The sequence below is a fragment of the Pongo abelii genome, chromosome 9, assembly GCF_028885655.2.
Source record: "Pongo abelii isolate AG06213 chromosome 9, NHGRI_mPonAbe1-v2.0_pri, whole genome shotgun sequence".
Lineage (NCBI taxonomy): Eukaryota > Metazoa > Chordata > Mammalia > Primates > Hominidae > Pongo > Pongo abelii.
The window spans coordinates 35,903,867-35,931,313 of record NC_071994.2 but is presented as its reverse complement, the minus strand read 5'-3'; the positions used below and the strand labels follow the sequence as shown (position 1 = coordinate 35,931,313).

The 27,447-nt window shown below is 37.7% G+C and overlaps 1 protein-coding gene across 17 annotated transcripts in view; it reads right to left on the bottom strand.

Moving 5' to 3' along the window:
• Positions 1–27,447, bottom strand: part of DCDC1 (doublecortin domain containing 1) — a 514,242-nt gene that overhangs the window by 460,874 nt on the left and 25,921 nt on the right. For 16 of the 17 annotated variants that reach the window (XR_008511168.1, XR_008511169.1, XM_054524533.1 and 13 more), the window contains exons 2-4: positions 22,398–22,514; positions 14,975–15,144; positions 580–849 (exon numbers count right to left, since the gene is read on the bottom strand). Coding sequence is in view for 15 of the 17 variants with exons in the window: in XM_054524533.1 (XP_054380508.1) it covers positions 580–849; positions 14,975–15,144; positions 22,398–22,433 (476 nt within the window). In the remaining 2 variants the exon portion in view is untranslated. The remainder of the gene's footprint in view (positions 1–579; positions 850–14,974; positions 15,145–22,397; positions 22,515–27,447) is intronic. The other variant, XM_054524545.1, reaches the window with a different exon arrangement.

Here is a 27,447-nt window from a genome sequence, read left to right as displayed (position 1 = left end):
TGTAATGCCACAGAAGAAGAGTAAATATTTTAAAATAAAAATGTCACACAAATTAAAAACACAACATATCCACATATTCGAACATTTGAAAATAGTGGGGTATTAGTTTCTTGGTTTGATTTTTGTTTTTACTAATATTTTCTTCTGTCTATGAACTCTCGTGTTAACAGTTTATGATAACAATCTTGATGTGAAAACATATTTACAAAATGGTTTTATAATAATTTCATTCAATTCAATTCTGTTTCAAACTATTGGTTAAATATCAAAAGAAAGCATTTTTATTTTTAAATAAGTTCGTGTGAGCAAAGATATTTCATGATCCTAGCCTGATTCTGCTTCAAATATTCTTTTCAGAGTTTCTGATTACCCAGGTTGAAGTGTATCTCATATTTCCCACAGTGTAATTAACAACATTCTACTCTGGTGCTTTCAAAGAAAAAAACAAAAACAAAAACAAAACCCTAGAGATGTGTTACATTTTAATGTCTGAGATAGTCAATTGAAACATTATAAATTCTGCTCAAAGGAAAGAACTTCAACAATAGGTTAAAAAGAATAGAGAACAGCTTTGATTACCTCAGTTGACCCACTGGAGCACTGACAGGTCTGTTTCTCTTGGATGCTGATATAAAACAAGAATTGTTTTTACTGTTTGATGTGTAGCTATCTAGGTTTGATATTTCATCATGGCTGTGATCTGATGCTGTTTGATGTGTGGAGCAATCTTGAAGTCCTGACCCTTCTGATACTGCTGCTGAATGCACAAGTCTCTTGGGGCCAAACTGAGACTGCAAATAATCATCAGTAGTTTTAATAACTGCTTTTGCCTGGGATGACATAAACTCTCTGGAAGAAACAATGCATGGAAGAATACAATTAATTGATTTGTAATCATTTATTAACAAATTCCACATAATAACGAGTTGTGTGCTATGTGCTACACAAAATATTACACACTTAGCCATTATTTTGTTTAATGCCTACAATATTCCTGGGAAGTGGTTATTATTTTTATTCCCATTTTATAGATTTAAGAAATTGAGGCTCAGTGAGGTTAATTAACTTGCCCACTGTCACATAATCAATAACTGACAGGATGGGAATTTGAACCCAAGCCTGTCCTGAAATAAAATCCACATTCATAACCATTAAGCTTCATTGCTTTACTTAATTCAACCAAAAGGAAGCTTGCATAATGTTTAAAACAATGTAAGTATAATTTTTAAATTCTTAGGTACACTTTATTTTCTAATACTTACTTAGCACTCTGCTGTTAAAAATATGTGGGTCCTACCCTCAAGAAACTTGCAAACAATCCCCCAATAGAGAATATATGTTAAATAAACTGAAACTGAGTGTGTACTAACCTTAAAGATGCAAAGAATTCATTGAAGGCCATTTTAGAATGGTTGGGAATAAAGTTGGTAAAGCCTTCACAGCAGACCTGAGATTAGCCTATCTAACTCATCTCAGTTTGTTCAGGACTATCCTGGTTTTGGCACTGAGGGTCACACATTCCAGGAACTCCCTCAGTCTCAGATAAACTGGGCCAGTTGGTCACCCTACTGGTATTTAGGCTGGAAGAGTAGTATTTGGATGAACTATGATGTGTGAACAGGGAACCACATGACCTGGAAGAATATATTAATCTATGTAGACACCAAATTGGGAAGATGAATAGGTATAGAATATACTGGTATGATAAAATAAAATAAGTTTTAATATATTTGCAAATATTGAGCTGTATGGTGATCACGCATAGATAGTCAGGTTCCATGTATTACCGTAATTGGAACTATCTTTGCACAAACGAAATCTGCTTCTTTCCAATTTGCTCATTCCTCAATAGTTATTGCCTAACATAACCCCCCCAAACACATCCCCAATTATAAATTAACATATGTTCAGTGTTGAAAGCTCAGCAGGGATTGCCCCTCCTCCAAATCTTTCACATCCACAAATGTCATTATAATCACAATTATTTCTTCCAGCCTGCCCTCTTTATTCTCACAAACGAGTAAAATGGTCAATTATTTCCTCTGAAAAAATGAATGGTAGTCACACGTCAGAGGGAAAATGGATGTTTGTGTGTGTGTGTGTGTGTGTGTGTGTGTGTGTGTGTGTGTGTGCTCACACAGTGGACCCAGGAGAACTACACCTCTGGAATCCAAACAGTTGTATTCTGCTGTTGTTATCATATGTTTCTATCCAAGTCTGCCCTTGACTGAGTACAGTACTGGGGAGAGGAGCGGCCTTCCCTACACATTGAAGATATAACCAGGTTCAAAACTGTGGCAAACAACGCCTTGAAAGGGTCTTTGGACTAGCTCTGGCAAAAGTGGCACCTCCCTGCAGACCACCTAAGCCACTCAGATTTTGATAACAGTGGTGAGTGATGGCATGTGGCAGCAGTCATTTCAAACTGGCAGTGTTTCTGCAGCAATAGCAATGGAGCTTCACACGGTCACCAAGCTCTTCAACCTGGGGAAGACCAGTAAACAGCCAGGGGAAAGAATCACAGATTTCATAAACAGTTCCAAGTTTCCAATAAATAGTTACTTGAAGAGCAGATTCCCATATTTTTTTAAAAAATGGAATTCCCTACTTAAAAGTAGAATAAGGTGTCTTTTTTAATGAACGTATTTTTTTCATTGTGAAATATTTTTATAAATATACTAATGATTTTAACATAATAATCCATTATTCTACCACCATAAGGCAAAAGGTTTTTATTTTTTCATATTCTAAAGTTTTAATCATGTTATATCCTCAATTCTATTGCCTTCTGACTAAACACTGTTTTATAACCATTATTCATGTTGCTCTATGCTCTGTATGGATTTTACTGGAATATAATATTTTATCAACTATATTGATATAGCCCTCTTCTACCTAGTTATGCATGGGCTGTCTATCATTTTGTTTGTCACACATATCTTCCCCGTCTTCTGGTAACAGCACTTGCATTCTTTTGGGAATGCAAACTCTTCCCAACTCTACATGATCCTGATAGGGTTATGACAAGAGACCATAGATTTACCCAGTGAATGGTAAAAATAATTAAATTTAAATATATAGTTCAACTATATATTTATTTATTACATGGTTTTCTCTAGTAATTTATATCTGAAAGTGGGAGAAGGGGTAGTTTTTCACGTTAAAGAGTTAATATTATTGGTCCACTATGAATAGTCTTCAGCTTTGATATATTTTACAACATTGAGGACAGGTTTTCAGTAATTCTTTTTTTTTTTTTTTTTCCTTTTTGAGATGGAATATTGCTCTGTTGCCCAGGCTGGAGTGCAGTGGCGCGATCTCAGCTCACTGCAACATCTGCCTCCCAGGTTCAAGCGATTCTTCTGCCTCAGCCTCCTGAGTAGCTGAGACTACAGGCGCGTGCAACCACGCCCGGCTGATTTTTTTGTATTTTTAGTAGAGACGGTGTTTCACCATGTTAGCCAGGATGGTCTCAATCTCCTGACTTCATGATCCTCCCACCTCGGCTTTTCAAAGTGCTGGGATTACACCGCGCCCGGCCTCAGTAGTTCTTACACACTGTCAAACTCATCTTTCTTATAACAATTGATAGGTGTTTCATAGCTTGTTAGGTGTTGGAGAGGATGATCACATACCCTTGCAAAGCCAATTTGTCCCACATTGGAATTAAACCCACATAGTCAGTTTGCTAAATTGGTGCTGGAATGAAGGGTGTTAGGTTCCTTCAGCTTTCCAGAAACAGAGAGGCACACTTAGGTTTCAAGTGATAACGCTTATTATCAAGATACATAGAAAGTTATGAAAGTAAATAAAACCACTCCTGCAGGGCACAAAAATTGGAAGGCCATTCATGGCTGTCAAGGATACACTAGTGACTTAATTCTAGTAGACTCCATGCTTTTTGACTCAGCACCTCCTATCTCCTTCTGTGTCTACCTGCCTTTTCTTCATACATCATTATTGCCTGATTTACCTCTAACCTCCCCCTCTTTCCTTATGGCTTCTGCTAACTTCCTCTATGTGTCTCCTCATTTCTATGCTAAATTACTTTCTTCAGTCTCTGTCTATACGACTTACATTCAAATTCCTCAAAGAGTTTAATTTCATCACTACACAGGATAGGACACCCCTGTTGGGTAGAACTCTTATGTGAGGCAACCTCATGCTACTGGCAAGCCTGCATATGGGAAAGTACCTATCAATGGCCCAGCTAGAGATAGGACAGCAGGATGCACAATGGAGGTACACAGGAGGTAGGGTAATATGGACTGTCAGTGCCTTCCAAACAGGGAAAATATAATTGGGTGGGGACTTGCATGGCCTGTCTGGGACACTAAGATGAGCAGAGACACTATATATTGATTGATTTTAAAAGTATTCACTAAAATACATCATACAAGTTAAATTTCTGCCAGAAGTGTTTAAATGTAACAACTGCTGAAACACTGCTCTGATTCTTTTGATTATTTTAATATTAGTCATTCACTTCTAATCACAGAGGAATATAAGAATACAGTACCATGATTGCAGGCCCAGTCTCTGGACCATCTGGCCCAACAGTCTATGTCAATGTTGGCCCAAAGAGATGTGGATCAAAAGGAAGGATTGTGCTCCTTGACAATTCTAAAGATGCCAGTCTTGAGGGTGAAGAATTGAACACAAACAACTGCCAGCATGATAACCTGATCATCATAATACAGGAATTTATTACTCCCTCAAAATCATCCCCATTTATTTCTGAGAGTCCTCAAAGTGGTACATCATGAATTTCTGAAAGTATCTCCTATGTCCCTGTAAAAATATGTTGGTAAGAGTCACAGCTGTTTCCACTCTCTTCTCTCACTGCCTCTCTGCTGCCACGATCAGTCACAAGAACAATGAGGTCCATGCCAAGGTACTACCTCAGAGTGTTCCCAAAGACTCTAGTGCCAGAAGAATCTAGTATAGGGATGATGAAAAGGGACACCTCTCCAACCCTGTCCTATTAAGTCACCGAAACTCTGAAGCAGCTCAACTTGTGGGTAGAGCCCCAAGGAGTCTTCTTTCAACAGTTCCATCAGCTTTTGGCCCTTACTTGCCCAATTACAGGGACTCTCATCCAGGCTAGGCAAGGCATAAATCGTATATCATGCCCTCCATATTGACAATGATAGTAACAATACTAATAGCTAATTCCTACATAGCATTTATGTCAGACACTGTTCTAAGCATTTTATATATATTTATAATTTAATCCTCACAACAGCCCTATATTATTATTCCCCTTTTCCAGATGAGTAAATCAAGGGCTTATGGTATTTGAACTTATGTCTACAATCTTGCTGTGATGGTTAATTTTATGTATCAACTTGACTAGGCAACAGGATGTCCAGATATCTGAGGAAACATTATTTCTGGGTGTGTCTGTGAGGATGTTTCCAGAAGAGATTAGCATTTGAACTGGTGGACCAAGTAAAGCAGATGGCCCTCCCTAGGGCAGGTGGGCATCATTCAATCTCTTGAGGGCCTGATTAGACCAAAAAGGCAAAGAAGGTTGGAATCTGGCTTCCTCTGCCTTACTGCTTCAGCTGGGACATTAATCTTCCCTGTTCTGGTCACTCTTGGTTCTCAGGCCTTCAAACTCAGATTGGAAACTACAGCAACGGCCCTCTGTCTCTCAGGCCTTTGAACCACACCACTGGTTTTCCTGGGTCTCCAGCTTGTAGATGGCTAATCATGAGACTTCACAGCCTCCATCATCGGGTGAGCCAATACCTTATCCTATGTACATATATAATATATAAACAAAATATGCAGTATATAGGCTGGACATGGTGGCTTATGTCTGTAATCCCAGCACTTTGGGAGGCTGAGGTGGGAGGATTGCTGAAATAGGGAGTTCAAGATCAGCCTGGGCAACATAGCGAGACCTCGTCTCTAAAAAAAATTACAAAAAATTATAAAGTCAAATAAAATATTTAGTTTTAAAGTATAAATTTAAAAATAAAATAAAATATTAAAACCTTTCTCTGGAGAACCCTAATACATTTGCTATTTGTTTTCTGTTTTACCTATCTGTTCTATGCTCTTTTTCACTTCTTTGTTGTCTTTGTTTAGATTAAAAAATAATTTTCCATTATTTCACTTCCCCTTCTATTAGGTTATATGTTATACATTTGCTTAACTTTATTTTTACTGGTTATACTAGCCATTACAATATGAATCCTTGTCCTATTAAAGTTTAACATGATTACTTACTCATTACTTTCCAGACAATGCACAAACCTTAAAACACATTATATCTGTTTATTGTTGCTTCCTAGGGCTGATGAACAATACCTTTGTTCCCATTTTCATGAATAGGTGCATCTGTCTTTCAGGGGTCCTAGCCTTATGCAGGGAGCTCAGCTCCAAAATATTCCTTGCTCGAGCTTGAGGTTTTGCATCCTGTCCTTCCTGTGCTTCTTGAGAACTATTAATTATATACATTTTACATTATAATTTATTTTAAGATCTACATTTTTAAGATCTACATTAAGATCTATACAGCTATCTTTTCTAAAATTCAGTAAGTTGTATGATAGTTTTGCTGAATTTTGTCTTTCCCAACTGATACTAAATTTAATTTAGTGCTGTGGTTATTTTTATTTATTGGCCCATATGTAGTCTCCATGAACACGTATAGTTCCTTTGCATGTGAATTCCTAAACCAATTGTTCTAGAAAATGGTCTTTTGTCCAAAGACAAAAACAAAAACAAAAAACAAAACAAAACAAAACCCTCACCTTCTCCTCACCTACTGTTGAGATTTTCTATAACATTCTGGAACCTGGGCTAATTTTACAACATAGATTTTCTTTTTAATATTTCTGTCAGATTGATCATCTTGTCCTGGAAGTGTATATGTCTCTACTGCAAATTTTTCATGACATCTGTAAACAACTTACATATAAACAGACAAAGTAGTTCCTTTTTCAGTATGATTTCTATGCCAACCCCATATGAAGAATGTGCTTCCTCCCTGTGCATCCATACCTGCCCTGGAAGATTTGATAGCCAGAATTACTATATCTCATTGGTTATTTCCTATCATATAAAATGCTAGCCTTTAATTTCTGTCAAACATTTCAGTTTATCATTGTATTATTTAATCTTTTGCCATGATATAGAAGCATTCTTTTTAAGCCTGAAGTTTAAATTCTACTAAAATGGATTAATACAAGAACATTAATCATTACTTCATAAGTACACTTCCTTTAAAAATCTATTTATATATCTAACCTACCTACCTACCACTTACTTCTCCATCCATTATTAGTTGTACATGTATTGAAGCACAACAAACTACCACAAAATTAGTGGCTTAAAATAACATCTATTTATTAGCACACTATTTCTGCAGGTCCAGAGTCTGGGCAAAGCTTAGCTGGATCCTCTGTTCAGGATCTCACAGAGCTGAAATCAAGGTGTCAGCTGGGGCTGCAGTCTCATCTGATGCTCAGGGTCCTCTTCCAAGCTCATTCAGGTTGGTGCCAGAATTCAGTTCTTGACTGCTATAGAACTTATACTGACTATCATCTTTTTTGAGGCTAGGAATAGCTTAGCTTTCTAAGTTGTCTGTCTATGATCGCTATCATTTAAGAGTTCATCTGATTAGGTCAGGCACACCCAGAATAATATCCCTTTTAATTAACTTTAAGATAACTGATTATGTCACTTAACAACATCTGCAAAAATCTTTTCTCTTTTGCCATATAATGAAACTTAATCATGATGGTGATATCTCATTATATTCACAGGTCCTAAAGATCTTAAACATTGTGGAATTTACAACCCTCTTGATATTTCAGGGTAGCATTTAATTATGCTTACTCTCTGAGATTTTCATTAAATCTAGTTTACAATTTTTGCTTCACAAAGCAACAACTAATTAATCTTTAAGGTCTAAAAATACAAGAAAATATTCTTAGGAAGGAGTACAGAAAAAAACAGGTAAGTAGACCACAAGAATTAAGGAGATGACTACAGATTTGACAAGAACAATTTTTCTCCTCATTTCCTCTCCTTAATGGCATTAGTAAACTTTAGCGACTTTTTATAGCAATTTGAAGAAAACTCCTAGTAAAATCATACTTCTTGGTCTCACATTCAACACCTTCTACCAAGTGGTGCTGCTCATTACTCCCCTGTAATATCCCTCAGCTATAACTACACCACATTGCCTTCCATAGTTCCTATCTGCATACCTTTTTTTTTTTTTTTTTTTTTGAGACAGAGTCTCGCTCTGTCGCCCAGGCTGGAGTACAGTGGTATAGTCTCGGCTCACTGCAAGCTCCGCCTCCTGGGTTCACACCATCCTCCTGCCTCAGCCTCCCGAGTAGCTGAGACTACAGGTGCATGCTGCCACGCCCGGCTAATTTTTTGTATTTTTAGTAGAGAGGGGGTTTCACCGTGTTAGCCAGGATGGTCTCGATCTCCTGACCTTGTGATCCGCCCACCTCAGCCTCCCAAATTGCTGGAATTACAGGCGTGAGCCACCGTGCCCGGCCATCTGCATATCTTTTTACCAATCGTGTTCACTCAGCTAATCTATACCTATTACTGTACTCCCTTCAAAAAATAAATATTTAATAAATGTTAATCTTAACTCAGAACTTACATTTTCTAGAACCTCTTTCATAATAACATTAATTGTCAGGTGAAAGAGTGAACTATTAAATAGTTACACATATAAATTTACAATTACTGATCATGATTAGCTCTGAAGAAAAAGCCCTGGTTACCGAAGGGAAAAATTCCAGGGGTTAGGGTCATGGAAAAGGCCTCACCAAAACTGTTTAGGATGACAGGACACATAAGAGAAGTTAATTCTGCCAGATCATAGTTATTCCTTATTCCAAATCATTTTCCCAGGCCCTTTGTATAAACTGATGTCCTGTTTTGCATATTGCCATGTTTGCTTTGTTATCGGTTATATGATTCAAGATGATTTCAGATCCCACTCTGCAAGAGTAAGATCCTTGTTTTACATCTGCTACATTTCCACAGGAACTCAACCAGTGGTTGATATGAAGGAATTATTCTTTGATAATTATGACAGCGTGCAAAAATGTATCCAAATGCCACTGAAAAGAAACAAACACAATTTAAGAAATAAAATAAAAGAAAGCTGAAGCCAAGAGTTATGTCAGGTAATGTTGATTATCTATGTAAGTCATTTCCCCCATTTCTTCTTAGATAAAGTCTCGGTTATTTTTAGGAATTCATCTTCCTTATATGCCCATGGAAAGTATCCTATGATCAGCTCCAGTGAGTAAATCTTCAATGGTCTAAAGCCAATGATGGTAATTTCATTTCCCTTGACCCTGGCAGGTTAAGTAATCTGCTTGTGATCTAATTTTGGCCAATGAGACATAAAAAAATCTTTTACAGAAAGGTTATTTGCCCTAATGAAAAAGAGATACAAGTGATCAAATATCCATCTTCTTTACTCGGACATTGTTGAGTGAACATGTGATGAACCATCTTGCAAGCAGGAGGGGTCAAGCCAAAGGATCTAGCCAATATTCTGAAGATGGCAGAGGCAAAGACACAATGAGCCAGACTTTTTGATAACACTGCGGAACTGCTGAATTTAACCCTAAAATTGCTCTCTCTCTGAATTCTTCTTATGTGAAATAATGAATGTTCCTCATTTTTAAAGTCACTTTCAGTTGAATTTTGTTACTTTCCACTGATAGTGGCCTAACATAATCAGCTTTCCACTACTGCATTAAATGTAATGGACATGTAGTATAATGTAACTGACAATCCGAATTACTTTTGCTTTATTTTTAGTTTTATTAAACACCTTTACTAATGTTGAATTAATTTCAAAATAAGGTAAAATATAAACTATCTGCTATTTTCTAAAAATTCTACTTTTATTTAATCAGGAACGTTTCACCAGAAATTTCAGTATAAGCATAAAATGACATGGAGTTTTTATTTTCCCTCTTTATGAAACACAAAACATCCTTGCTATGTTTAGATTTCTATGGCATAAATTTGCATGTGGCTAATAATTCTATTCTTAAGCAGGAAACATAGTTACTTTGACAGACCCTGGCTCAAAAACAAACATGCAGGTATAAGTTATCACACAATTTGGATGTGAATTCAACAGCAGGATAATGAAATGACAGTTGCCAAGGATTTGTACTTGCTGTTGCTTCATACTAGTGTTGCCTGTCAAAATGTCTCTTTTTCTTATATAGAAGCCATAGAATTTTTATGGATAGCAATTACTTACAATATGAAATGAAGTACATCAAATCTAACAACCACTCTTTAGCCCTTCATTATTTGGTAGTCTCTGTTAAAAGCAGTCAACCATTTTCATCTAAATTATTTATTTATAGTGTATATTTGACAAGCATATATTTCTTGCTTTATATTCTTATGGCATTTAAACCTTCCTGAAGAGTTTTTTTTAATATTATCATTTGTAAAACTTATCTTTATTATAGTACCATTTTAATGGTAATTAAGCTCTTGAATTGAAATATATACAAATAAAATATAGACACAAAGGGAAATGACCATAAGTATATTCAATAATGAATCATCAGTTTAAAATACTGGAATGCAACCAATAAAAGAAATAACCCCACTTATGTTTGGTGAATGTAAGCTTTTATAAAATCTCTTAAGTACACAAAACACAAAGATTTTATTAAACTTCATCCTGCCCTTTCTCCAACTTGCTTAAACTTCCAAAGATACAAATAACTTTCTCCATTTGCTAGATTCTGTGATAAAATACAATTTAAACATCATAGAAAATGAGTAATAAAAGTAAAAAATTCCCCACAAGTTTTACTTCCAATTCCAGAAGAAAATGTAATTCTAATTTGGCCTAAAAATGTTTATAAGGGTTTTTCCAACTGCAGAGCAATTTCAGGATATTTTATAACACATAACAAATTTTTACTTGCAACTCAATGATTGAATAATAACCAAAACATTATGTTCAAACTACATATATACGACATAGAATATATTCAATAAGTGTTTGTTAAGTTAAACTTGTTTACTTTTGCAGAAGAAAAATTTCTAAAGAAGAAGAACAATTTCCAAGATTCATAAAGACACATCTGAGCATAGCATCGGGGGCATAAATCATTCCACCCAAAGGAAACAAAAAAAAAGTTTTTTACTTGTGTAAAAGTATACAGGAATAAAAATAAGGCATATGTGAAATTTAAAACTGGGGGGCTTATAAATATTATATACAACTTTTCCAGAAGAAATTTAAATTTTCAAAAAGAAACAATGATCTAGTCTTTTAACATTTTATAAAGAAAATATTATATTTATATGTAGATCTGCAGAAATATTTGTAAAGGCTTGAAGGAAAAAACCTGGAAAAAAATTATGAACTGGAGAAAATATAATTTCTTGGGTAGCAGGAGTCTAAAACAGTGAAGGTGTTACCATGCTTCATTCACTATTGCTGTTTTCTTCTCACTCCCTTCTGTTACTCATTCCATGGTGGGAATCGACAGTTCATTTTTGGAATGTTGAAGTTGCTAAACTTAAACTGTCCATAGGAAAGGCAATGTTTATATTTCAAAAATGTTTATATTTCAAAAAGGATCTAAGATTTATTCCAAGTAAAAAGTACCCAAGATAAATGACATTAAATAGTGATTGAATAGATTAAGTGTCTGTTAGTATCCTTGAAAGCAAGGTTTGCTTGTGAAAAAGTAACCTAGATAAATGTACAACAAAAAAATGGTTAGTATTTACTTTTTAAAAACTGATTTCAGTTCTCATTTAATTTACTAAAAGTAATTTTCCTCCTCAAGGAATTGTAAGAGTTGGTAATGTACTGAGCTGCCAGCAGGATAAAAAATACTATAACTTCCCATTATAAAAATCATTAAATCACATTCCTTAGATGATAATTGGCTGAAAATCATTAAAACAACATATTTTACATTGAGATGAAAAAATATATTAATCGTTTACAACATTCTCCTAATGTAAAAATGCAATTTTAATTTGGAGCTCTTCCACTCCAGCATTTGGAGTGCTGGATATGAATACGGTGAAACTATGCCTGGATACCTGCTACTAATAAATAACTGATTCTGTCATCCATGTCTCCAAGGCTATTGCCCGATTCTGGGTCACCTGGGAATGCATCAGACTACAGCTGAGCAGGAAAAGTTTACTATTGTGCAACTTTCCTGGAAGTAGCCACAGAAATGAGGCTACATTTTTTTTAGTCACATGACCTCCAAATGGTGAGTCATAAAATAAGAGGATGAAACCTTTGGTATAATAAGCTGAAAACATTTATGATGTTGGTGTTAGTTTTCTTGTGAGGGGGCATATCCTGGCACAGAGGTTTTCACTGTGTTATAAGCAAATGCAGCATGGAGTGACAGCAGAGGAAACACATGGAAAGAAAGAACAGAGGGAAGGACAGTGGATAATGTAAATATAATGAAAAGTAAACTGATAGCATCAGATAGTAACAAGAAAATAAAGTGGTCACTGTATGGCTACTTTGAATGGACTTAATATATATACATATATATGTAGGCATATTTTGTAAAAATACAGTGTATTAATTAATGAAGAAAAGCACAATCTCTGTGATACAAGTAGGAAAAATAAATTGAATATATTTTAATAATTACTTCTCATAAAAAGACCACAAGATGGTAGAAGAAAGGTGGCAAGGAAAACAAGAATGAGACAAAGAAGTTTTAACCTCAATCAGGAGGGAAATGTCTTTACTCACAGAGAAAATTGCCTCTCTCTGATAATCATATTAATACCAATGGCTCTTAAATTACCATTAGCCTTTATGAACTTGACCCCTTTCAGGTTGAAACTCATCATTTTCTTTTTCATGAAGGTAAAAGACCTCGGAGCATTGTCTACAGCTTTCCATTTGATTGCCAAGAAGAGGGTTACTTCATTTTCTTGGTTTATCATAATCAAAGTTGATGGTAACAGGCAATAGTGACAGAAAAGAAGTTAGGATTCAAACAAAGAAACAAAAGAAGCACATTGAAACAAAAACTATAAAAAACAGCAGTAGGAAAGTGTCACATGAGAAGAAAGACTGACATATAATGAAAAGGACAAATAAAGCCAGTGTTAAACTGACTAACAATCAAAGAAAGCAAACAGGAAAAAAGCAGGAACAGACTGAATAAGTGAAAATACATTTAGCTTTACCATAAAAAAAATAAAGTAGCTAAAAATGCACAAAAATAGTTAGAATAAAAAGTGAATGTATTACCATTTTGAAGTAGAAAATTGGAAATAAATAAATATTAAAGGCAATAAAAATATGTGCAGGTACACATTATATTAGAATTGGCATTTGTATAAAGGAACATTTAATCCTATTTAGAAATTTTTTTATAATAAGTCATGAGTGACTTCTGTCCCTACAATATAACACACAGGGTATTCATTTTTTTAAAAGCTGCACTGTATAAAGGATATCATATACTGCTAATATGCACTTATAGCTGAGAGGAATAAAGCAAAACAAATTAGCTGAAAGTCAAGGTTTCACTTTCATCTTAACCTAGTGACACACAAACAAAAATAAGCAAACACTCAAACTGATCTAGGAAATAAATATGATCTAGCATTTCCATAAGAAGATTAACATAATCTTTAATTTATGAATAATATATTGATTTTCTTATAGTCTCAGTTTTCTATTTAACATAAAGACTAGGGCATCACACTTAGCCAGCCAATAGTTTATCAATGTATGACAAATATCTTTTAGTTCTCTGACTTTCTAACAGAGAAAAAGCACAGGAAGAATACCCTGTCTCCTCTGCTTTATAGTTCTGATAAACGCTGTAGTGTTAGACCCGTTTGAGTTCATACCATACCTTCTTTATTACTACTTACTAGTTGTGTGAGCTTAGTCAAGTTAATAAACCTCTCTCTGCCTTTGTTTCCTCATAGGTAAAACAAAGGTATTGAGACTACCGTCTGTCTTATATTCCTCCCAGTGTTTTGTTTTGTTTTGTTTTGTTTTTTAGACAGAGTTTCACTCTTGTTGCCCAGGCTGGAGTGCAACGGCACGATCTTGGCTCACTGCAACCTCCAGCTCCTGGGTTCAAGCGATTCTCCTGCCTCAGCCTCCCGAGTAGCTGGGATTACAGGCATACGCCACCAAACCCTGCTAATTTTTTGTATTTTTACTAGAGACGGGGTTTCACCATGTTGGTCAGGCTGGTCTCGAACTCCCGACCTCAGGTGATCTGCCCGCCTCAGCCTTTCAAAGTGCTGGGATTACAGGCGTGAGCAACTGCACCCGGCCTCTAGTATTGTTTTGAGAACAAAATTGATATAATGCAGGTTAAGTGCTAAGCATGGTGACTGGCACCTAACAAGTACTACCTGCCATTATCGTTATTATCATTATGATACCTGTTCAAGTCAGATCCCAGAGATTATTTACATTTATTGGATCATCTACATTTTTTCTTCCCATAAAGTAGAAAAAAGGAAGGGCTCTACTCTAAGCAACAACCTCCATAACTCAACACATCTCAAAGTTACTTATTTATATCATCTGTACTCAAATTTTTTTTTTCTAGACAGAGTCTCACTCTGTCGCCCAGGCTAGAGTCAAGTGGCATGATCTCAGCTCACTGCAACCTCCACCTCCTAGGATCAAGCGATTCTCCTGCCTTAGCCTTCCGAGTAGCTGAGATTACAGGTGCCTGTGACCATGTCCGGCTAATTTTTTTCTATTTTTAATAAAGACAGGGTTTCACCATGTTGGCCAGGCTGGTCTTGAACTTCTAACCTCAAGTGATCCACCTGCCTCGGCCTCCCAAATTGCTGGGATTACAGGCATGAGCCACCTGGCCCAGCCAAGACTGATTGAAAATTTAAACTACTTTCTATAAACACTTTTATCCCCTTCAGTATTTAGTTTAAGCTGCTGAAATAACATTCTTACCTTGGTAAATCATTCAAAATATATTTGTAAATTGGGTTTACAGTATTCCCATCCAAAGTGCCTTCAGGGCTACTTTGCTGCAATACTTCCATTGTTTCAGTCAAGAGGGATAAGGAAGACTGAGATAGTGCTTCTCTGTGATCTTCTGCTCCTATTTTTGCCATTTTCAGCTAAAAATGATAAAGAATGTTATTTAATTTTAAATGTAAAATCCTACTAGATTACAAATAGAGGCTGGGCATTAATCACAACTTACTTGTCATCATGTTACTCTAGACCATATAGCAATGATTAAATGTGAAATTCCCCTAGTAATTAATAGATGAGAGCTTAAAGAAAGAAAAAAAAATATGAATCTAAGTCTACCATTGGTATAATACTGTTTAAGAATGAAAAAAATGGGCCGGGTTCAGTGGCTCACACCTGTAATCCCAGCACTTTGGGAGGCCAAGGCGGGCGGATTACCAGGTCAGGAGACAGAGACCATCCTGGCTAACACAGTGAAACCCCATCTCTACTAAAAATACAAAATAAATAAATTAATTAATTAATTAGCCGGGTGTGGTGGTGGCAGGTGCCTGTAGTCCCAGCTACTTGGGAGGCTGAGGCAGGAGAATGGCGGGAACCCGGGAGGTGGAGCTTGCAGTGAGCTGAGATCGCGCCATTGCACTCCAGCCTGGGCGACAGAGCGAGACTACATCTCAATAAAAAAAAAAAAAAAAAGAATTAAAAAAATGCTGGTTTGTTGTAAAGCATTTTAATTTTCGCTATTTGCTGGAAAACTGCTTATATAAGCAAAATCGTATGTGAAATACGTTACTGAAAAAGCACACCAGAAGGCTTTTTTTTTTTTTTTTGTCTGTCCTTCATCCCCTTTTTTTGGAACTTACCTTCCTCCTGATTCTGATGGGTCTGTCAATTATGTGGCCTTGCCTTCAAGGTGTGGAAATGAATGTCTACTAGGCTAGCCAATCAAAATGCCCTATTCTCCCACATATAGAGATTGGTAAATCAGAGTCCTGATGAAGAAAGCAAGCAGGGCTCTATTCTCCTAGATTGCTAGCTTTAAGAAAAATGCAAACCTCCCCCATTGAGATGAAGCCAAAAGAGAAGAAAGCAGACCTAAGAGATGGAGAGAGACAGAAAGCGAGATTCCTGATGATGAGACTTGAATCCCTAAGACCAGCTATTTAAAAAAAAAACGCCTTTTTAGTTTCCTACGTACATGAGCCAAGGTACGTAGCCAATGTGGTTTTGATTTGCATTTCTCTGATGACCAGTGATGATGAGCATTTTTTCATGTGTCTGTTGGCCACAATTTTCTTTCTTTGCTTAAGCTAGTTGGAGTCGGGATTTTCTATTTTTTTTTTTTATTACTATACTTTAAGTTCCAGGGTACATGTGCACAACGTGCAGGATTGTTACATATGTACACATGTGACATGTTGGTTTGCCGCACCCATTAACTCGTCATTTACATTGGGTATTTCTCCGAATGCTATCCCTCCCCCTGCCCCCCACCCCACAACAGGCTCTGGGTTGTGATGTTCTCCACCCTGTGTCCAAGTGTTCTCATTGTTCAATTCCCACCTATGAGTGAGAACATGCAGTGTTTGGTTTTCTGTCCTTGTGATAGTTGCTCAGAATGATGCTTTCCAGCTTCATCCATGTCCCTACAAAGGACATGAACTCATCCTTTTTTATGGCTGCATAGTATTCCATGGTGTATATGTGCCACACTTTCTTAATCCAGTCTATCATTGATGGACGTTTGGGTTGGTCCCAAGTCTTTGCTATTGTGAATAGTGCTGCAATAAACATACGTGTACATGTCTCTTTATAAGTAGCATGATTTATAATCCTTTGAGTATATACCCAGTAATGGGATGGCTGGGTCAAATGGTATTTCTAGTTATAGATCCTTGAGGAATCACCACACTGTCTTCCACAATGGTTGAACTAGTTTACACTCCCACCAGCAGTGTAAAAGCATTCCTATTTCTCCACATCCTCTCCAGTATCTGTTGTTTCCTGACTTTTTAATGATCGCCATTCTAACTGGTGTGAGATGGTATCTCATTGTGGTTTTGATTTGCATTTCTCTGACGACCAGTGATGATGAGCATTTTTTCATGTGTCTGCTGGCTGCATAAATGTCTTCTTTTGAGAAATGTCTGTTCATATCCTATGCCCACTGTTTGATGGGGTTGTTTTTTTTCTTATAAATTTGCTTAAGTTCTTTGTAGATTCTGGATATTAGCCCTTTGTCAGATAAGTAGATGGCAAAAATTTTCTCCCATTCTGTAGGTTTCCTGTTCACTCTGATGGTAGTTTCTTTTGCTGTGCAGAAGCTCTTTAGTCTAATTAGATCCCACTTGTCAGTTTTGACTTTTGTTGCCATTGCTTTTGGTGTTTTAGTAATGAAGTCCTTGCCCATGCCTATGTCCTGAATGGTATTGCCTACGTTTTCTTCTAGGGTTTTTATGGTTTTAGGTCTAACGTTTAAGTTTTTAATCCATCTTGAATTAATTTTTGTATAAGGTGTAAGGAAGGGATCCAGTTTCAGCTTTCTACATATGGCTAGCCAGTTTTCCCAGCACCATTTATTAAACAGGGAATTATTTCCCCATTTCTTGTTTTTGTCAGGTTTGTCAAAGATCAGAGGGCTGTAGATGTACGGTGTTATTTCTGAGGCCTCTGTTCTATTCCGTTGGTCTATATATCTGTTTTGTTACCAGTACCATGCTGTTTTGGTTACTGTAGCCTTGTAGTATAGTTTGAAGTCAGGTAGCGTAATGTCTCCAGCTTTGTTCTTTTTGCTTAGGATTGTCTTGGCAATGTGGGCTCTTTTTTGGTTCCATATGAACTTTAAAGTAGTTTTTCCAATTCTGTGAAGAAAGTCATTGGTAGCTTGATGGGGATGCCATTGAATCTATAAATTACCTTGGGCAGTATGGTCATTTTCACGATATTGATTCTTCCTATCCATGAGCAGGGAATGTTCAATTTGTTTCTGTCCTCTTTTATTTCATTGAGTGGTGGTTTGTAGTTCACCTTTAAGAGGTCCTTCACATCCCCTGTAAGTTGGATTCCTAGGTATTTTATTCTCTTTGTAGCAATTGTGAAGGGGAGTTTGCTCATGATTTGGCTCTTTGTCTGCTATTGGTGTATAAAAATACTTGTGATTTTTGCACATTGATTTTGTATCCTGAGACTTTGCTGAAGTTGCTTATCAGCTTAAGGTGATTTTGGGCTGAGACCATGGAGTCTTCTAAATGTACAATCATGTCATCTGCAAACAGGGACAATTTGACTTCCTCTTTTCCTAATTGAATACCCTTTATTTCTTTCTCTTGCCTGATTGCCCTGGCCAGAATTTCCAACACTTTGTTGAGTAGGAGTGATGAGAGAGGGCATCCCTGTCTTGTGCCAGTTTTCAAAGGGAATGCTTCCAGTTTTTGCCCATTCAGTATGATATTGGCTGTGGGTTTGTCATAAATAGCTCTTATTATTTTGAGATATGTTCCATCAATACCTAGTTTATTGAGTTTTTAGCACAAAGCACTGTTGAATTTTGTCAAAGGCCTTTTCTGCATCTATTGAGATAATCATGTGGTTTTTGTCTTTGGTTCTGTTTATGTGATGGATTATGTTTGTTGATTTGCATATGTTGAACCACCCTTGCATCCCAGGGATGAAGCCTACTTGATCGTGGTGGATAAGCTTTTTGATGTGCTGCTGGATTTGGTTTGCCAGTATTTTATTGAGGATTTTTGCATCGATGTTCATCAGGGATACTGGTCTAAAATTCTCTTTTTTTTGTTGTGTCTCTGTCAGGTTTTGGTATCAGGGTGACGCTGGCCTCATAAAATGAGTTAGGGATGATTCCCTCTTTTTCTGTTGATTGGAATAGTTTCAGAAGGAATGGTACCAGCTCCTCCTTGTACCTCTGGTAGAATTTGGCTGTGAATCCGTCTGGTCCTGGACTTTTTTTGGTTGGTGGGCTATTAATTATTGCCTCAATTTCAGAGCCTGTTATTGGTCTATTCAGAGATTCAACTTCTTCCTGATTTAGTCTTGGGAGGGTTTATGTATCCAGGAATTTATGCATTTCTTCTAGATTTTCTAGTTTATTTGCATAGAGATGTTTATAGTATTCTCTCATGGTAGTTTGTATTTCTGTGGGATTAGTGGTGATATCCCCTTTATCATTTTTTATTGCATCTATTTGATTCTTCTCCCTTTTCTTCTTTATTAGTCTTGCTAGTGGTCTATCAATTTTGTTGATCTGTTCAAAAAACCAGCTCCTAGATTCAGTGATTTTTTGAAGGGTTTTTTGTGTCTCTATCTCCTTCAGTTCTGCTCTGATCTTAGTTATTTCTTGCCTTCTGCTAGCTTTTGAATTTGTTTGCTCTTGCTTCTCTAGTTCTTTCAATTGTGATGTTAGGGTGTCAATTTTAGATCTTTCCTGCTTTCTCTTGTGGGCATTTAGTGCTATAAATTTCCCTCTATCCACTGCTTTAAATGTGTCCCAGAAATTTTGGTACATTGTGTCTTTGTTCTCGTTGGTTTCAAAGAAGATCTTTATTTCTGCCTTCATTTCATTATTTACCCAGTAGTCATTCAAGAGCAGGTTGTTCGGTTTCCATGGAGTTGTGTGGTTTTGAGTGAGTTTCTTAATCTTGAGTTTTAATTTGATTGCACTGTGGTCTGAGATGTAGTTTGTTGTGATTTCTGTTCTTTTACATTTGCTGAGGAGTGCTTTTAACTTCCAACTATGTGGTCAATTTTGGAATAAGTCCAATGTGGTGCTGAGAAGAATGTATATTCTGTTGATCTGGGGTGGAGAGTTCTGTAGATGTCTATTAGGTCTGCTTGGTGCAGAGCTGAGTTCAAGTCCTGGATATCCTTTTTAACCTTCTGTCTCATTGATCTGTCTAATATTGACAGTGGGGTGTTAAAGTCTCCCATTACTATTGTGTGAGAGTCAAAGTCTCTTTGTAGGTCTCTAAGGACTTGCTTTATGAATCTGGGTGCTCCTGTATGGGGTGCATATATATCTATGCTAGTTAGGTCTTCTTGTTGAATTGATCCCTTTACCATTGTGTAATGGGCTTTTTTGTCTCTTTTGATCTTTGTTGGTTGAAAGTCTGTTTTATCAGAGACTAGGTTTGCAACCCCTGCTCTTTTTTTGCTTTCCATTTGCTTGGTAGATCTTCCTCCATCCCTTTATTTTGAGCCTATGTGTGTCTCTCCACGAGATGGGTCTCCTGAATACAGCACACTGATGGGTCTTGACTCTTTATCCAATTTCCCAGTCTGTGTCTTGTAATTGGGGCATTTAGCCCATTTACATTTAAGGTTAATATTGCCACGTGTGAATTTGATCCTGTCATTATGATGTTAGCTGGTTATTTTGCCCATTAGTTGATGCAGTTTCTTCCTAGCATCAATGGTCTTTACAATTTGGCATGTTTTTGCAGTGGCTGGTACTGGTTGTTTCTTTCCATGTTTAGTGCTTCCTTCAGGAGCTCTTTTAGGGCAGGCCTGGTGGTGAGAAAATCTCTCAGCATTTGCTTGTCTGTAAAGGATTTTATTCCTCCTTCATTTATGAAGCTTAGTTTGGCTGGATATGAAATTCTGGGTTGAAAATTCTTTTCTTTAAGAATGTTGAATATTGGCCCCCACTCTCTTCTGGTTTGTAGAGTTTCTGCCAAGAGATCCGCTGTTAGTCTGATGGGCTTCCCTTTGTGGGTAACCTGACCTTTCTCTCTGGCTGCCCTTAACATTTTTTCCTCATTTCAACCTTAGTGAATCTGCCAATTATGTGTCTTGGGGTTGCTCTTCTTGAAGAGTATCTTTGTGGTGTTCTCTGTATTTCCTTAACTTGAATGTTGGCCTGCCTTGCTAGATTGGGGAAGTTCTCCTGGATAATATCCTGAAGAGTGTTTTCCAACTTGGTTCCATTCTCCCTGTCACTTTCAGGCACACCAATCAAACGTAGATTTGGTGTTTTCACATAGTCCCATAATTCTTGGAGGCTTTGTTCATTTCTTTTTACTCTTTTTTCTCTAAACTTCTCTTCTCACTTTATTTCATTAATTTGATCTTCAACCACTGATACCCTTTCTTCTACTTGATCAAATCAGCTATTGAAGCTCGTGCATGCGTCACGTAGTTCTTGTGCCATGGTTTTCAGCTCCACCAGGTCATTTAAGGTCTTGTCTATACTGTTTATTTTAGTTAGCCATTAGTCTAATCTTTTTTCAAGGTTTTTAGCTTCCTTGCAATGGGTTCGAACATCCTCTTTTAGCTCAGAGAAGTTTGTTATTACCGACCTTCTGAAGCCTACTTCTGTCAGCTCGTCAAAGTCATTCTCCATCCAGCTTTGTTCCATTGCTGGCGAGGAGCTGCAATCCTTTGGAGGAGAAGAGGTGCTCTGGTTTTTAGAATTGTCAGCTTTTCTGCTCTAGTTTCTCTCCATCTTTGTGGTTTTATCTACCTTTGGTCTTTGATGTTGGTGACCTACAGATGGGGTTTTGGTGTGGATATCCTTTTTGTTGATGTTGATGCTATTCCTTTCTGTTTGTTAGTTTTCCTTCTAACATTCAGGTCCCTCAGATGCAGGTCTGTTGGAGTTTGCTGGAAGTCCACTCCAGACCCTGTTTGCCTGGGTATCACCAGGAGAGGATGCAGAACAGCAAATATTGCAGAACAGCAAATACTGCTGCCTGATCCTTCCTCTGGAAACTTCTTCCCAGAGGGGTACCCGCCTATATGAGGTGTCAGTTGGCCCCTGCTGGGAGGTGTCGCCCAGTTAGGGTGCAAGGGGGTCAGGGACCCACTGAGGAGGCAGTCTGTCCGTTCTCTGAGCTCAAACACTGTGCTGAGAGAAACACTGCTCTCTTCAGAGCTGTCAGACAGGGACATTTAAGTCTGCATAAGTTTCTGCTGCCTTTTGTTCAGCTATGCCCTGCCTCCAGAGGTGGTATCTAGAGGCAGCAAGCCTTGCAGAGCTGCAGAGGGCTCTGCCCTGTTCAAGCTTCCCCAGCTGCTTTGTTTACCTACTCAAGCCTCAGCAATGGTGGATACCCCTCCTCCTGCCAGGCTGCTGCCTTGCAGGTTGATCTCAGACTGCTTCACTAGTAGTGAGCAAGGCTCCGTGGGCATGGGACCCACTGAAGCAGGTGCGGGATATAATCTCCTGGTGTGTCATTTGCTAAGACCATTGGAAAAGCGCAGTATTTGGGCTGGAGTGTCCTGTTTTTCCAGATACCATCTGTCATGGCTTCCCTTGGCCAGGAAGGGGAAATCCCCTGACCCCTTGCACTTCCCAGGTGAGGTGATGCCCCGCCCTGCTTCGGCTTGCCCTCCATGGGCTGCACCCACTGTCCAACCAGTCCCAATGAGATGAACCAGGTACCTTAGTTGAAATGCAGAAATCACCCATCTTCTGCATCAATCATGCTGGGAGCTGCAGGCTGGAGCTGTTCCTATTTGGTCATCTTGGAATGGAATCTGGGATTTTCTTATTTGCAATCTAGAAAATAGAGTAACACATACAGACAATCTAATTTGACCAAAAGACCAAAACAATATGCCCATAAGAAATCATGTCAAAGAATGTTATTTATAGCAGCAGTCCCCAACCTTTTTGACACCAGAGACCAGTTTCATGGAAAACAATTTTTCTACAGACCCAAGGGTTGGGGACCAGTACCTGGAGGCTGGAGACCCCTGATCTACAGGATCCTTTCCAGGGTGTAATCATAGTCTCACAATATTGATTAAATAGCTACAAAATCTCATCTCTGAAGTGGCCCACTAAGACAATGAAGAGCAGTCCCAAATTAAGATTACATGGCAGGCCTAAGGAAAATACATTACTTTTAAGGTAAAAAAAAAATTCCTTTTACTTTTTTAGTGTTGTTCTGAAATAAATGCTTTCATTCATTCACACATTATTCATTGACATTGTTCTAGGCACTTAAAATCAGCGAACAAAGCAGAAAAAAACCATTGTGCCCTATGCAGCTTACTTTCAAGTGGGAACAGATAATAAACAATAAACATCATAAATAAGCAAATTGTACAGATGTTAATAGGTAATAAACGCTAAGGGGAAAACTGATGAGGAAAAGGTAAATTGGGAGTATGTGGGAGTGGAGGGAATTGCAAGTTTAAATAGGGTTGTTAGCGTAGGCCACATAGACATAGAGCTGGTAGCATCTGGGCAAAGACATGAAAGAGGCAAGAAAGTTAGTCAGGCAGATACCCAGGAAGACCCAGGAGGGCGCCTTAGGGCAGGCGTGAAGTGAAGATATATATATATCTGGCAAGTGCGAAGAACAGCAAAAGTAGATGAATAGATGAACAAGGGAGAATGTAGTTGGGATGAGGTTAGAAAGGGCATGGAGGAGGTGGACACAACACAGGACCTTGCAGGACATTGTCAGGGCTTTGTGAGAACTAGTAAGCTCATGGAGTGTTTAGCAATATGATTTTTTTAAAAAGATAATTTTGAATTCTTTGTTAAGAATTCACCAAATGCATTGAAATAACTGTATTGCAATGTCCTAATGTGTCCATATGTTAGTATTTTCTAAGAATTGCATAAACTTTGTGGCAGAGACTGCCAATTGTCTGCCAATATCCATTCCTTGTTCCTTCTACAAAACTAGAATCCCTGATTTTTAACTGAGATATATGGCTGCCTAAAATAAAGACTGTATTTTCCAGTTTTCCTTGTAGCTGGGCAGGACCATATGAACATGTTCTGGCCAATGACATGTTAGTGGAGATGGTCCATGCAAGTGAGTGTACCCTTCTTTTTCATTCCTTCCACTACCTAGAATGAAAACAATGGCTAGTCCTGGATTGGTCATCTTTAACTTTGATGAGATGCTGAAAATGAAAGCCAGGACTGAGGGAGGATTGAAGGAGTCTGAACCTCTGACAACATGGAGTACCATACCAACCCTGGACTACCTACCTCCAGACTTTTACATGAGAAATAAACACCTCGTTTGTTCAAAACAGTGTTAATTTGGATCTTTGTTACTTGCAGTTAAACCTAATCCTGAAACACCTGACATTCTCTTGAAGTAAATTGCTTTCAAAAACCTAAAATACATGGTATTTACTTACAGCAAAGAAATAAAGAGAACACTAGAATGGCTTAAAATATAAATTTAACTCAGAGTCTAGTAATTTGGGACTTTGGGCCTTGCGGGGTTGAAGAATTCAACTGTTTGTGTATCCCAAACAGTTGAATTGCTACAGTGACTGCTACAGAAGATGAGACTGTGGTTCTAAGCTTTTTAAAAACACTTTTCTTTAAGAATTCTTCACTGGTTGGGTGTAATGGCTCACGCCTGTAATCCCGACACTGTGGGAGGCTGAAGAGGAAGGACTGCTTGAGTTTGGGAGTTTGAGACCAGTCTGGAAAACACAGTGAGACCCTGACTCTACAAAAAGTAACTTAACTGGGTATGATGGCACACACCTCTAGTCCTAGCTACTTGGGAGGCTGAGGCGGGAAGATTGCTTGAGCCCAGGAGATTGAGGCTGCAGTGAGCTATGATCATGCCACTGCACTCTAGCCTGGGTGAGTGAGACCCTGTCTCAATCAATCAATCAATCAATAAAACTAGCCTAGCTGTCAAAGATCAGATTAAGGTTGCTGTTTTTCAACCCAAGCTTACTGTGTTAGGAGACCTCAAAGGAATCATCTTTATGTTGAAGCACAGAGTCAGGGAATAAAAAACCAGTACTCAGGCTTAAAAATAATGTCCAGACGTGATCTTTGGCTGTGAACATGGGATTAGCTATAGACTGGAAGTCTACTAATTTAGGGGAAGAGGAAGGAGCAGTGTTAAACTGCTAAACAAACTACAAAGCTGGCTGAAAAACATGACTGACCTGTATTCAAATCTCATGCCCACATTTGTATCAGCAGGAAGCAGGCTGCAGATGTGTTCAGCACTCTAGAACAGCAAATTCTCCATTGACCACATCAGATGTGGTCAGGAAGTACAACGTACAAGGAAGACCCTTTCCAAAAGGCAGAATTAGGAGTACTCTGATGAACTAATCAAGGAAATTGCTCCATTGCTAGAGAAGGGAACTTTTACAATTCCTACCTAGCCTAGCAGAATTGATAACCACTATAAACCAGTGACTCTTGTGTTAATCCTATTCTCCTCCTTTCCAAATATACATCCATTCTGTTAGGTGTGATGTGGCAAATGCATTAACTTTTAGTTTATAGGTTACTAGACCACCTGGACTTAATGAAAAGGACTGTGCATTAACCCAACAGCCTAGATTCTGAGCCATATTCAAATGGATCATATTTGGGGTTCACACACAAAATTAAAAGCTAGAACAGGCATGTATGATCAAGAATAGGTGGTTATGTTCTATCTACAGGAAGAAGGGCATACCAAAGATATTTTGGTGGCTAAAAGTTTGGATTGTGGAGTAAACTGTTAGATGTTCACTAGAATCTGTTCCCTTTTACAGTGTCTAGCTGAAGCCTTTTTTCCATCTACGTGTTGCCACTTGACCACATGACTAAATTCTGGTCAGCAGAATGTAAGCAGAAGTGGCATATGTGACTTCTGGGAACTGTCACCAAAGAAGGGGGTATGGGGCATAATTTTCAGCCTTCTTTTCTTCCTTCCTGATATCTGGAATGTGATCATGGCTTAAAGCTGGAATAACCATGAATGATCATGAATGCACCATCTGTGACTTTGGGAATGGAAGCTACTCACAGCACAGCAACAAAATAGAAGATCTTAGAGCATTATACTAGCCCTCCAGACTTTTATATGGGTAAGAAATAAGCCTTTTTTTCTTACCCGTCCTCAATGTAAACTTTACATTGTAAGTAAGAAATAAACTTTTATATGAGTAAGAAATAAACCTTTTTTTCTTACCCATCCTCAATTTAAACTTTTCTTAACATCTTGTACACGCTATTTATTTCCAGTCTCTAGACCTTTGCTCACACTGCTCCTATACTGTTGATGATTTAGAAACTAGAAGCCAACTTGGTATGATGAAATAGACTTCTTTTTTCCATTTCCCAAAGTTCATGTTTAAGTCAGTTGGTTGCCTGAAATTAAGAATGAATTTTCCTATGTGCTATGGTTAGAATGTTTGTGGCCACCCCCCACCCCCTGCCAAATTTCTAAGTTGAAACTTAATCCCCAATGTGATGTTATTATGAGGCAGAGCCTTTAGGGAGGCAATTAAGTCATAAGGGTGGACTCTTTTTACAATGCAAGGGCACATTATCAATAAGGAAGCAGGCACTCACCAGACACTGCTGGTGCCTTGATCTTAGACATCCCAGCTTCCAGAACTCTGAGGAATAAATTTCTTTTGTTCGTATATGATTCAGTCTAAGGTATTTTGTTATAGCAGCCCAGAATAAGATACTATGGAAACAAATATATACATTGATCAGTTTCCTTGCCTCATTCAATATATGCTAGTAATACCTGAATTAACTCTCCAATAATATTATAGTTAAAAAAATTTTTTTGAGAGCTGAGACTAGTCTGTCCTGTTCACTTTGCATTCATAGTGCTTAATTCAGTGTCTAGGACATAGTAGGTATGCAATAAATTTTTGTTAAAGAAATATGGGAAATTGTACTTCAGATGCCAAGAACACATTTGTTCACAGCAGCAACATTGTAATCACAGAAGAAAGGATTCCCTACAGGACTAAAGTAGATAGTTTTGACAAATTTTCAATGTTAATTCTTTCTATCTAAACTAGCCAAATAATTTATCATCCAAACTGGGCCTGTCCCAGGCAAATCAAGATGTCTAGACTGCACCTATCTATATTTAAATAGCCTCCTTTTTAAATGAGAAGGTACTATCCTATGTCTCTATGGTTGCATATGTACCCATGGGACTCACCAAAGATTTACTGTTCGCTGCTTTTTAAAGAAGGCACCAAAAAGTCTCTGTTTTTATCTTGATGAAGATAATGTTTTACTCTTCAAGGAAGAACAAAAAGCATTTCCTCCTCACAAGCTCCACTCCCAGTGGTAAGTGGGATTTCCTACTTCAGAGGTCTGGTTTTCCTTTACCCAGGGATGATACTCAGGGCCTTTTTGCATTCTTTAAATCTGTGCCTAAAAGGCCTTTAAGTTAAATTGCTGGATTTCCCAGGACATAAAAAAAATTAGCAAGAATTGGTCTGCAGTAGACAAATCTGCCCCACACTATTCTGGGGTAGTGAGACCTTGGAAGAAAATGACTGTGTGGAGTGTATGTAGTTCTGTGAGAGAGAAGGAGAGGAGTAGGAGGGAGGGAGTAAAGGAGAAGGAGAGGTGGATTTAAAAGCCTAGGTAACTGTAGCTGTGATCTGGGGGAACCAGTGATGGGTACTCTAATTGAGCACAATACTGAAGGAATTGTGTTAGCCACTGTGACGGTTAATTTTATAGG